This window comes from Podarcis liolepis (genome assembly GCF_965112155.1).
Source record: "Podarcis liolepis genome assembly, chromosome: 7".
Taxonomy (NCBI): Eukaryota; Metazoa; Chordata; class Lepidosauria; order Squamata; family Lacertidae; genus Podarcis; species Podarcis liolepis.
In genome coordinates, this window is record NC_139561.1 from 40,812,918 (window position 1) to 40,825,270 (window position 12,353).

The 12,353-nt window shown below is 42.2% G+C and overlaps 1 protein-coding gene across 2 annotated transcripts in view; it reads left to right on the forward strand.

Annotated features, from left to right (window-relative positions):
* The window catches only part of RPGRIP1L (RPGRIP1 like), an 82,460-nt gene that overhangs the window by 29,895 nt on the left and 40,212 nt on the right, over positions 1 to 12,353 (forward strand). For both annotated transcript variants that reach the window (XR_014528525.1, XM_083513512.1), the window contains exons 11-15: positions 4,457 to 4,563; positions 4,814 to 4,864; positions 6,532 to 6,711; positions 8,210 to 8,327; positions 9,412 to 9,864. Coding sequence is in view for 1 of the 2 variants with exons in the window: in XM_083513512.1 (XP_083369638.1) it covers positions 4,457 to 4,563; positions 4,814 to 4,864; positions 6,532 to 6,711; positions 8,210 to 8,327; positions 9,412 to 9,864 (909 nt within the window). In the remaining variant the exon portion in view is untranslated. The remainder of the gene's footprint in view (positions 1 to 4,456; positions 4,564 to 4,813; positions 4,865 to 6,531; positions 6,712 to 8,209; positions 8,328 to 9,411; positions 9,865 to 12,353) is intronic.

Consider the following 12,353-nt stretch of genomic DNA (forward strand, 5'->3'; position numbering starts at 1 on the left):
CAAATTGACAGTATCTTTATCCCTTCTTGACAAGTCAGCCCATTCTCCATAGTCAGCACTGAAATCCAAAAGATATTTGAAGGCATGTTTCAAAGTCCCTCCAAGGTTAAGGGCCCCCACAACTCCAACCTCCCCCTGGCCCCAAACCAAATCGCAAAAGTCAGAACATCCCTGCATAGGGGGAGCTATCCGACTTCCCATCTCCAAACCAAACAGTACTCCATCTCTCCAAATCTGACTTTCTCCAGGTTCAGTCGTCAAAAACAACAACTTATGTTGTTGCAGGGCCGCGACTCTCTCCATTTCTATTACTTGAGGTTCAGCAACAACCTCCTCCTTTGTCTTCTGCACAACTTGCTCCATTTCTATTACTTGAGGTTCAGCAACAACCTCCTCCTTTGTCTCCTGCACAACTTGCCCTGTCAAAACAAGTTCCTGGATTGGTTCCTGAGTAGTTTCTATATAAGTATTCACTGTTTCTCCAAAATTGCTAACTGCAACAGTCATCAAATCCATCTTCTCATGTAGCTGTTCCAGTAAAGCGCTTGTCTTGCAAAAAGCAAGCACTAAAACTTCTTCTGGACACATTCTTATTCAAGGTCAATGTCTGGTTCCCACGATCTTTAATCTCTACAGCTGTAGAATTCCCCAGATTGACTCCAGCAACAGTTTCACAAGCTCCCTCTAGAGGAAACAATATCTGTTTGTATCCGTCTTTTTAAAAGCAGATCCAGCAACAAAATTCCTTTCGTTTTTCAGATATTTTGTTCCTTTTAAGTGCAAATGGAAACATTGGAATCAATATGTCTCTCTTTTTTAACTATCTGTCAAAAAGAAACGTATTCACAGTCAATGAACTTCCTCAAAGCATTTGTCTCTGACACCCGTTCCCAGGTTCAAGACGGTGGAAATTTATCTTTCTTTACTCTCTCTCCTGCAGGTTTAAACAGTCTAAGATTTCCCCCCTCTTCTCCTGCTTCCAAGGGGGGTTTGGTAGTTTTGACTGATGGAAATTTAGTCCTTTACAAATGACTTTCCAGACTTTAGCTTGCAATGTCTTTGCTTCAATCTATTTACAAAAGCAGAAGGCGGACTTCCTGTTTAGACCTTCCTGCTTCAGTACCAAATTAAGATGTTTCATAGTCCAATTTTCCGTTCTACTCACGTTTAAAGATGTTTAAAGTCCAATTGTCCACAGGAAAAAGTCAGCGCTCTCCGGTAACAGCAATGCGGCTTCATTCCGTGAAAAGAGCAGTCGATTCGAAGCACCGCGCCGCTCACCCCACGTCGCTCCGGATCCCCAAAACCGGGTTTCCCCGCAAGTAGGGAAGGCGCAAAAGGTGCCAGCCGAATCCCACGTCCACAGGCTTCTCCTGCCTGTGGTTTTTAGTGGGTCCCCGCCTCGCCGTGGCGGTCCACACCCTAGTTTCACGAAGCGGATTCCTCCCGGTCAGAGGAAATCCGCCATTGCTGGAGGCGCTAACCCGGAAGTCTTGTAACCCTCATCTATAAACACTAAAAACACACACCCTTATTTTAAAATCTAATGGATTTAAGGATCACTCTGATTGAATCTGTTTTCTGACTCAGCCACAATAGTACCATTTTCCTTCGTGTTTGTGTCTGAAAAGGACTAGAAACTTTAAAAGAAGCAAAGAAAACTATCCAGATCAGGAATCTGTCCTCTGTGGGCAAAATGGAAGCAGTACGTGAACAGCATATGAGCTGTGGGAAAGATGTCAGGAAGAGTGTTGATAAGCAGTGTGGGTCTTGGAGGCAGATAGTTCCTCCACAGAAGCTGATTTTGCAAATCCCGTTTGTTTCTCCTGTCTCTTTCCTTGGCCTTCAATTTACCATTGGTAGGCTGCCCTTTGAAAAGGCCCATGTGTTCGTTTAGATAACGCAGAACTGTTTTGGTTCCTTGCTTGCTTGCTTGCTTTCCTCCACCCCCACCTCCCTGTTCAATGTGCAGATTAGTTTCAGGTTTTGTGATCCTCTGGGTTAGAACATTTAAAAGCAGTTTAATGTTTAAATTAATTGCAGGCTTAAGAGCCTCTTTATTCCAATTCTTTCCCCCCCTTTTTTCCCTAACATGAATGCGTGGGTCAGCACCCTGTGCATATTGATTACAGATGATGATATTAGCACAAACGGCTTTTGACAGCTGTTTGTTTTACCAGTAGATTATCTTAATCTTTGTTTTCTTAAATCCCCATTCTTTTTATGTGAGCAGGCAAACACTCCGTGCGCACAATACAGAATCTTGTTTAAGTTAGACCAAAGGCACAAGTAGCTATGTTGTTCCATTAGAACAGTCCCACACAGAGTGAAACAGAATATTTCCATCTTTAGGTTGTTACTACAAGCTGCAGGCTGAGGGTCTTATCATGTACAAAAATAGCTTTTCCTCCAGCCTTTGTTTGCTTGCTTGCTTAATGCTCAACCCCGAAAAAGAGAGGAACTCAAAAGCTTGCATCATAGTTTCAGGGGTTGGGGTGGAGAGTCTTCAGTGTACTCTTTATTCTTCCTGCTTAAGTTAGATCATTACAGCCCAAGTCTTCCCCACAGAAAATGCTTCCAAACAATTACGTATATCTGATCCAGTGTGCTGTATGTGTTAGAGGGTTGGACTAGGACCAGAAGACCAGTGTTCAAATCTCCACTCGACCATGAGTGCCCTAACATAAAAGACCCTAAAAGATTAAGCAAATGAGTTTTATGTTCTCCTCTAGACTAGAGAATGTATATGTATTCAGTGATAGTCCTGTTCAGAGTAAACTCACTGAAATTAAAGGACATTGCATCCATTAATTTCACTTGGTCTGTTCTGAGTAGAGCTTAAGCTGTACACAATCCCTTGATGACTCTGAAGGAAATGATTTAAGTTGAATGTTTGCAAATTGAGTTGACAATGTATTTATAAGCATATAGTTTGTTCTCTCTCTCTCTCTCTCTCTCTCTCTCTCTCTGTGTGTGTGTGTGTGTGTGCGTGTGTGTGTGTGTTTTGGGATTGAATGCATAAAATCATCATTAAAAAGACAGGCTTTTTTGTTATTGTTCTAAAAACATTTATTGAGAACATTTAACATGAGGGGAAAACAGCAGCCCAAAATAAGCCAAGAACAAAACAAACAACCAGGGTATAGATATGTAGCTGCTTTGTGGATCTTTGGACTGTAATAAAGAATGTGTGTGTGATATGTAGCTGCTGAGATGTCAGCAGAGAATACTATCCAGTCTACAAGATACAATGTGTAAGAGATCAATAAGCAGATCAATAAAGCATTTATCTCTCTTAGTCAACAATCTACCACAATCTTCCCACCTCACCAACTTATGAACCTAGTTACCCAAACTTGACCTGTCAATAGAAGATGGGAGCATTTCTATTGATATTCATTCTGGGGAGGCAGAATAGAAATCAGGTTTAGGTGAAATAAGGATATGCTGCTGTTTTATTACTTGTCCTCAATCTATAACATACATCAACATTGACTTTAGTAAACACATTGCTTATCTTGGGAGAACTCCTTCCCATGTATCTTATAAAATACCTCTACCTCTCTATTTCTATGCCCCTTTTCTGTTAATATTATTACCTTGGTAATAATAAAAGTAAGAACACATGACAGATATATATTTGGCAGTCGAGATGTAGCTTGTGGGCAAGCAGTGTCTGCCCTCAGCATGGCACACATTAAAAGTGCTCTCTGGGGTCCCATTGCATTGCCTAAACATGCTTGTACACTCACAGCAGGGATTTCCAAATCCAGTGCATCTCTTCATATAGCAGTGAGAAGCCACTGCATGGAATCCCTTAGTTTTTACATGCCCATAGGGTAGGGGTGTTCTCTGCATGGGTAGAATTTTATTGCTGGCTCTCTGAATCCTACTTGATGAATGGGTAAGAAGGGTGAGGGGACGCGGGTGGCGCTGTGGGTTAAACCACAGAGCCTAGGACTTCCCAATCAGAAGGTCGGCAGTTCGAATCCCCGCAACGGGGTGAGCTCCCATTGTTCGGTCCCTGCTCCTGCCAACCTAGCAGTTCGAAAGTACGTCAAAGTGCAAGTAGATAAATAGGAAGGTAGATAAATACCTTCCGGCGGGAAGGTAAACGGCATTTCCGTGTGCTGCTCTGGTTCGCCAGAAGCAGCTTAGTCATGCTGGCCACATGACCCAGAAGCTGTACGCCGGCTCCCTCGGCCTATAGAGCGAGATGAGCGCGCAACCCCAGAGTCGGTCATGACTGGACCTAATGGTCAGGGATCCCTTTACCTTTAAGAAGGGGGAGGGGCGGTTCTTTGTTTAAAATGTATTTGCTTCAAGTAAAATAGGTTTGAAGACCATGATGGCTGTTTCTAGGGTTCTGCTGCATTTAAAGAGAATCTGTAATTTTCTCTTTCTTTCTTTCTTTCTTTCTTTCTTTCTTTCTTTCTTTCTTTCTTTCTGTTCGGAGACCAAAATGAAAAGCTGGCCCAGGAGAACAATGAGCTGCGGTTGCGCTATCTAGAGCAGAAGCAACAGCTGGATGACTTGAGGAACCGCATGAAGTTTTTCACCAAGGTGAACTTCTTTAGGAAATGATAGAAAGGAGTGGGGGGGGGGGAGGTGAAGCTTTTCTATATTTCATGCACCACGCAAATGTTCCTTTCTTAAAAGCAAAAGAATTGCAGGGATATGACAAGAGTTTACTTATTCATGATATCCAGCAAAATGCCATGTTTTAGCACGAATGCACTGTGTATTCTCAGTGTCTCACTCCATTATTCATTCCCGTCATACGATGCCATCCTATTGACTGTGTCTGTTTCAGGAGAGTGACATTGACATGGCCGAACTCAGCGAGGCCCTCGTGCTTATCAAGGTAACTTGCAGGAACTGTCGTACGCCGCTTCCCCCCACCCCCAGCTCTCCAATCCTCTCTCAACACCTGGTGTTTCAAGAAAGGCTTTTCTTGTGCTGCTTTTGCTAGCTAATGCGTCTTGCTTGTATGAAATGGGTATGTTGCTGTTCAATTTCCGTAAGGCAGGAGACAGACAGAGAAAAGATGGCAGCATAGAACTTTTTAAGGTTATGTACATATTTCATTGCAACATCAAAAGTAGATTAACCTTAAGCCTACATGGATTTGCTTTAAAGCTTCTCCCTCTCTCTCTCTCTCTCTCTCTCTCTCTCTCTCTCAGAGTGAAAACAGTTGCTTTTCGTGTTATCACATTGCCCCAGTACAGGTCTGATCAAAACAACTTTTTGTTTACAGATTCTGAAGGATATGAAAAATAATTCCGAATGATATAAAAGCAGGTGCAAAGCTAAAATGTTACACTCTGGAAACATAAGCATTTTCTTTTCTCCCCTGTAGCAGAAAACCTGCTAGTTGTTTATTTATAAAAGCACTAGAGGGAAATTTCATTTTTCTCCTTGCACTGCTTTGTCGTTTTTCTGTTTGCAGCGTAACTGCAGTGATGTGAAAGAGAAAAGAAGGAATAGAAAATGATCGGTTTCCTGCCTTAAATAATTTTTAGTCGGTCTCTCCCTCCCCAACCCCCGTGCCTGTAGCATTTGTAGTTTCCGTGAACAATTATAGATTAATAGCACTTTTGTATAGAAAATAGTGCTCTTTCCCCATGCCTTTAGCATAATGAAATTTATATTAAAATGTGTATTTTGGAGCACGCCCTTTAAAGGGTCTGAGAGATCCAAAGGCTGAGTACTCATATGAGGTGCCCTTCTCATTCGGTCCTGTGTCAGTGTCCCAGAGTTTCCTCAGTACTATTTTTCACTGTTCCATATGGTCCCCATCCCATCTATAAGACCCATAATTTTAGCTTCCCTGCATTCTCTCCCCACTTTCCTCTGATAAAAATGTGCATACCGTGGTACCTCGGCTTACATATGCTTCAGGTTACATACACTTCAGGTTACAGACTCCGCTAACCCAGAAATATTACCTCAGGTTAAGAACTTTGCTTCAAGATGAGAACAGAAATCGTGCTCCGGCGGTGCGGCGGCAGCAGCAGGTCCCATTAGCTAAAGTGGTGCTTCAGGTTAAGAACAGTTTCAGGTTAAGTTCGGACCTCCGGAACGAATTAAGTACTTAACCTGAGGTTCCACTGTATTAGAGAGTGCTCCTCCAATGTTGGTCACAGGGAATTAAGCAGGATGAAAGTAGTTTGTAGCACAGATATTTGAACCAGGGACTTCTTGCTTGCTTTTGTACTCAGGCTACAGTATTGTGCCACTTATCTGGGAGTAAGTTCTGTTACAGCTTAACTTACTATACCAGCTCTTGTTGAAATTAATCCCAATGAACTCATTAGAATGTACTTTTGAGTAAAGGCTGCACAAGCAGTTATTAAATGGATCTGAGTTGCTTTTGTTCCTTTCCACGGAACTGAAACATTTACAAGCTTGGTCTCCAAGCATAGATTTATTTTAATGCCGGAAAATGACAGGTCCATCAGTTTCAATTTTGAATATATATGAATATATATATATGTGCTAATTATAATGCTGTCAACTTTTGTGGCTCAGGTTCGTAGGCAGCAAGCAAGCGGCGACCTCATGTTCTTGGAGAAAGTAGAAGATGACATCCATAAAGACTTGGAACGTTCTATGCGTGAGCTCCAGGCAACCCATGCAGAAACTATTCAAGAACTTGAAAAGACACGCAATATGTTAATTGTACAGCATAAAATTAACAAAGACTATCAGGTATTTAATTCTCCACTGTGCAGTTGACTGCTGGTATCTCTGTCATTATGCGTTTTCCTTTTCCTTTCTGTAGTATCTGATATATTAAGATTAATGAATCTGTGATTTTGCATGATAACCAGGTCTTAATGAGCTGAAGTCTATCAGACTGTGCTATTGCGATGAGTTCTTTATTGTAAGATACGTGTTGTACCACACCAAGAATTCCTCCCACCCTGAAACCAGTCTGTTGCACCTGCTGAAATACAAAAGTCCCCATCAGTATTGGCATTCCGCCGGCTCTTGAAGACAAACATTTCCTTGATCTTATTTGAACCTTCTGCTTTGATTGTAGTTTTAGCTGTTAAAATATTTTAATGGACTTGTTAAACATTTTAATTAGGGGTGTTTTAATGTGCATTTTAATTAGAGGTAGCTGTATTTTTATAATTAGTTTTATTCTTGTTATTTTGCTGTTCGCTTATGTTTTTTGTGAACTGCCTTGGTATTTTTTCTGAAACCTCTACAAAAGTTGCCATGTGATTTTTGCAGAGAGGTTTGGCATCTAGAAGGAACTCTCCCCAAGACCTCAAATTTGTTAAATTAACAAATTGATCTACTGTAGCCAAGTGAAAGGGGGAGCTCCTTTTTAAAGGAAAGAGAGAAAAATAATTAGCATAAGACTAAGGCTGTATGGGGCTAACAAGCATAAAATATTTTTTTCTCCTTCCTGAGCCTTGTTTGGATTACATTTTCACTAAGGTTTATACCAGGATAAGATCAGGCATGGACCTTCGTATCTTGTTTTCCCCTTCTGTTGCTCCCCCCCTTTGCACTATGGGGAGGAATGAACAACCAAATTAAATCTCCTTTACCATGGGCAATAGAACCTCCTTAGTTCGGAGCTCAGTAGAAGAGCATGTGATTTGTATGCAGAAGGCCCCAGGTTCTATTCACACTAGGGCTAGGGGAGATTCCTGCTTGATACCCTACAGAGTCGTTGCTGGTCAGTGTAGACAGAACTGAGCTAGATGGACCAATGGGTCTGACTCAGTATAAGGCAGCTTTCTATACTGAGCCTTACTGAATTCAGGACATGTTTCTGAGAACTGGTTAGCCTAATTGTCACAGAATCAGTGAAATTTTGAGTGCTGTGTCTCTCAGTCCACATCTCCTTCAGTGAGTGGAATTGGGAGAAAAAATCAGGGGCCTGCTTTTGGTCTCTTCCCACCCTTGCCCCCACCACCAGAGAATTAATACCATGGAAGATATTATCTGAACAACAAATACATCCTGTCCCATCACACCTAATAATAATAATAATAAAAATAAATAAATAAATAAATAAATAAATAAAAATTATTTATACCCTGCCCTTCCTGGTTCAGAAAACCAGGCTCAGAGCAGCTAACAACAAATTTAAAACACTTAATTGTAATACAACCTTCCACACAAATGTTACACGAATAAGGGCCCCAATAAGAGTGTGTGTGCTTTACTCGCTCCTTTACATCATCAGGCAGAAGTGGAATCTGTGACACAGAAGATGGAGGCTCTGAGGCAGGATTACGAGGCAAAACTGGAACAATATGTCCATCTTCTTGACGTTAGGGCTGCACGTATCCGGAAACTGGAAGGTATGCTGGTCAGGACTCTGGTTTCAATAGCAGGAAATATCTTGGGTCTGATTTGTATCTGGCTGATAGATTAGGAGAGTGGAAAAGTGTCAGTTTGAGATCAGGTTCTAGGTGCAGTCCTGAACACTTGTTTCATCATTGGTTAGCTGAAATCCGCAGGGGGTTAAAAGTAATATTCTCTGGGATTGACCGGGTCAAGTCCCTGGCATCTCTAGTTCAAAAAAGGAGTCTGCAGGCGATGTGAAAGAACTCTGCCCAAGCCAATGTTAGTTGGAGCTTGATAGCCTGACCAGGTTTTAGACATCTTCCTGTGCTCCTGTTCTTGAGGGCTGCTTTCCCCTGACCGGCATCCAGAACAAAAGGGAGGACACCATCCAGTGCTGGGCTCCAGTCAAAGATGAATGGGGCAAAGGAGAATGTTCTCACTGGGAGAGGCCCAGCCAGAGCAGGAAGAAACCAAACACATGAAAGGAAGAAAAACTTCACACAGGCAGATTTTGGAAAGAGCATTACAGGATCCTTGTGCAGGCACCCTAATAGGTCTTTGTAGGGACTCCAGTTATAAAGGAGTTAGACAAGCATATTTCAGCGCTAGTTACGTTTTGTATATAGGCTTAATCCTTTATTTCCTTATGTGTTGTTTAAGAGTGGGATCATGATTGTTTCGCTAGCATATGTATTTGTGCACAGCTTCAGCTAAGCAGACCTCTCCTTTCTCCAGTCATCACAAATGACACCGTGAGGCTCTTTTCCCCACTGTATTACAGGGGGACCAAAGCTGAGAGAGAATGGCTCACTCAGGTCCACAATGTGACTTATGGTTAAGGTGGAATTAAAAGTACAAATATCCCAAGACAAAGTGCACTGCTGTTCACTTTACATTCTGCTTCAGATCAGCTGAATTTAGCGTTATTTTCTCCTATAGGTTTATAGAGTGGGACCAGATTTTTAATATTACCAGTGATTCTGGTTGTAATGTGCATATATCACAGGGCAGGTAGCCAGTGAAATTGTCAAAAGCAGCAGAGAGGACATTAATGCCAACAAACAGAGTCATATCTACTTCTTATTGTTTGCATTCCAGCCCAGCTGAAGGATATTGCTTATGGTACCAAACAGTACAAATTCAAACCAGAAATCATGCCAGATGATCCAGTTGATGTGTTTGATGAAACTGCTCACCTAGAAAGAGGAGAAAACTTGTTTGAAATTCACATCAGCAGAGTAATATTTTCTGCAGAAGCTGCCAAGTCTTTCGGTGATCAGGAGCCCACAACTTTCTGTACCTATGCATTCTATGATTTCGAATTACAGACAACTCCAGTCGTTCGTGGCCTTAGCCCAGCCTATAATTTTACTTCTCAGTATCTCATACGGGTGGATGACTTCTTTTTGCAATACATGCAGAAAAACTCTTCCACGCTTGAGATCCACCATGCCTATGGCTTGGACTTTGAGACAGCAGCAGCCTGCCAGCTGAGATTCCATGAAATATTGGAGAAGAATGGCAGAATCTACAGCTCAGCCATGTTAGTTGGTGAGTCTTGGTAATGTATGTTGCAGTGTTGAGCTTCCTTGAGTGGCAGCTGGTACCCATTGGGATTGGCAGGGCGGGAAGCAGGAAGTAGGCGGAGCCAGAGCCAGAGCCTATTTTAGCTTTGTTCTCCTTTTGCCTTCCTGCTGAGTTCTACTAAGGCAGCTCTGAGATTAAGGAGGAAGAAGCTGACAGGCAGGGCCACCCCATGGCCCAGTTGCAAATAAAAAAGCAAGCAGATGGGTGCTGACTGAGGTCAGACTGCGGCTGGTGGTGCAGTGCCTCATACATACTTATAACCCAGTCTGCACCAGCTGCAGTTGTGTATTTGTTTGCAATTTTAGGTACGATGCATTAGAAAGAAATACGCACACTCAGAAAGTAGAGTGTGGTAGGAAATACGATTTTCTGAATCAGGAATGGGGAACCTGTGGCCCTCCAGTTGTTGCTAGATTTGAGCACCCATAGGGACGCGGGTGGCACTGGGGGTTAAACCACAGAGCCTAGGGCTTGCTGATCAGAAGGTCGGTGGTTCGAATCCCCGCGACGGGGTGAGCTCCCGTTGCTCGATCCTAGCTCCTGCCAACCTAGCAGTTTGAAAGCACATCAAAGTGCAAGTAGATAAATAGGTACCGCTCTGGTGGGAAGGTAAACAGCGTTTCCATGCGCAGCTCTGGTTCGCCAGAAGCAGCTTAGTCATGCTGGCCACATGACCCGGAAGCTGTATACCAGCTCCCTTGGCCAATAAGCAAGATGAGCACCCCAAACCCAGAGTCGGCCACGACTAGACCTAATGGTCAGGGGTCCCTTTACCTTTAATCTCTGACCATTGGTCATACTGTCTGCAGCTGATGGGGAATTGGAGTCAAGTTCCCCATCTCTGGACAACATCCACTTTTCAGTTCTGTTATCTGACTGTTTTTTCACATCAGAAAGGAAAGACTCAGTAACTGCAAACTTGTGTAGTTACATTTCTGTGAATTTCAGTAAAACTAGTTCATGAATTAGTGTCACTTCACATATTATGTGGCAACAAATGCCTGCTTGGATACACATAGTGAGGATTGTGTATTTTGATGTAAGCCCTGGAAATTCCAGTTCAAGCCACCAACAACGTATATAAGTTTACAGGTGGCCTGAATCAGATAGCCTAATGTATGTATTTTTATGTTTTCTTACATTTGTATCTGCTCTTAACTCTGCTGTGGAGTCCAAGGTGATGTACTTGTGGTTCCTAGACCATTACTCATCCAAGTACTGATCAGACCCAGACCTGCTTAGTCAGGTGGTGGCTTTAGCTGCCTTCAGACCATACCTTTGGACCTTATAAATAAATTCCTTTGTTAGTAGATCAAGAACCAGTTGTCATGCATATTGGTAGATCTGAGGTCACCGCAAAATGCAGTATAATTGAGACATCAAAAAAAGATAAACAGATGTTTCTGCTTGTTAATTATGGATTGATCAATATTTATGTCAGAACATTAAAGGTGCAGGCATAGTTTTGTTTCAATAATTACCATGAAAATATCAAATTCCCATTGTGGTCTACATATTTATTGGCTATTGATGGGTCATGATGGATTTTCTTCCAACTAAAGCTGCACTAAAAAAAAAAAGCATTAAAAATATTATCTAATCGAAAGCATGACTCCCATTACCAGTAAATCAGGATTGGACTTTTACGTTCACTATCGAAAATGAGTTCCTCCTGCTACTGGTATATTGATTTAAAGGGAACTATGCAGGCTTAAACTCATAATCTTGGTTGCAGCTCTTTGCAAACAATTGCTTTGACCAAAGGAATCAGAAATTGGTCTTGCTTATAGCTACCCAGAAGGTGTGGTGTGGAGCAGTTTTCACTTCATGTCTAAACACCATTAAGAAAGGGGCTACCCAGCTTTCCCAAATAAGGATTTCCATAACCTTGGCACCAAAAGAGATGTCGTCTCTAGGACATCCATGAATCTCTCTGTTGAACATAAAACAGTGTGCTCCCATTATTACACTGATAACCTTTGCAGATACAGCACTACTAATTTCTAACTGGGGTTGTTGGACTTGTGGCCCTCAAGTTGTTGTTGTATTCCCATCCGCTATAGCCAGCGTGGTCAATGGTCAGGGCTGATGGGAGTTATAGACCAGCAACATCTGAAGTGCCACAGATTCCCCGTCATGCTCTAAATCATGGTTAAGCAAGACATACGTCCTGCTTCCAGTGCTGGAGCAAAAGGATAAGGGGTGATCCAAAAACTGCCTTTGTATACTGAACAACAGATTGTAACAGCATCAAGCTTTGAATGAAATTAGGATCGCAAACCATATTGAGCAAGTTCGTTGACTGCACGATCCGAATCAAAAAGATCGCTGTTTTTATTATTCTGCGCCAGAATGGTGATCATTTTGAGACAGTGTGTTTGGAGTTCTGGTGTCCCATCCCACTTTCTCTACTTTTCTTAAACATCTTATTCAATAAAATAATACAGTGCCAC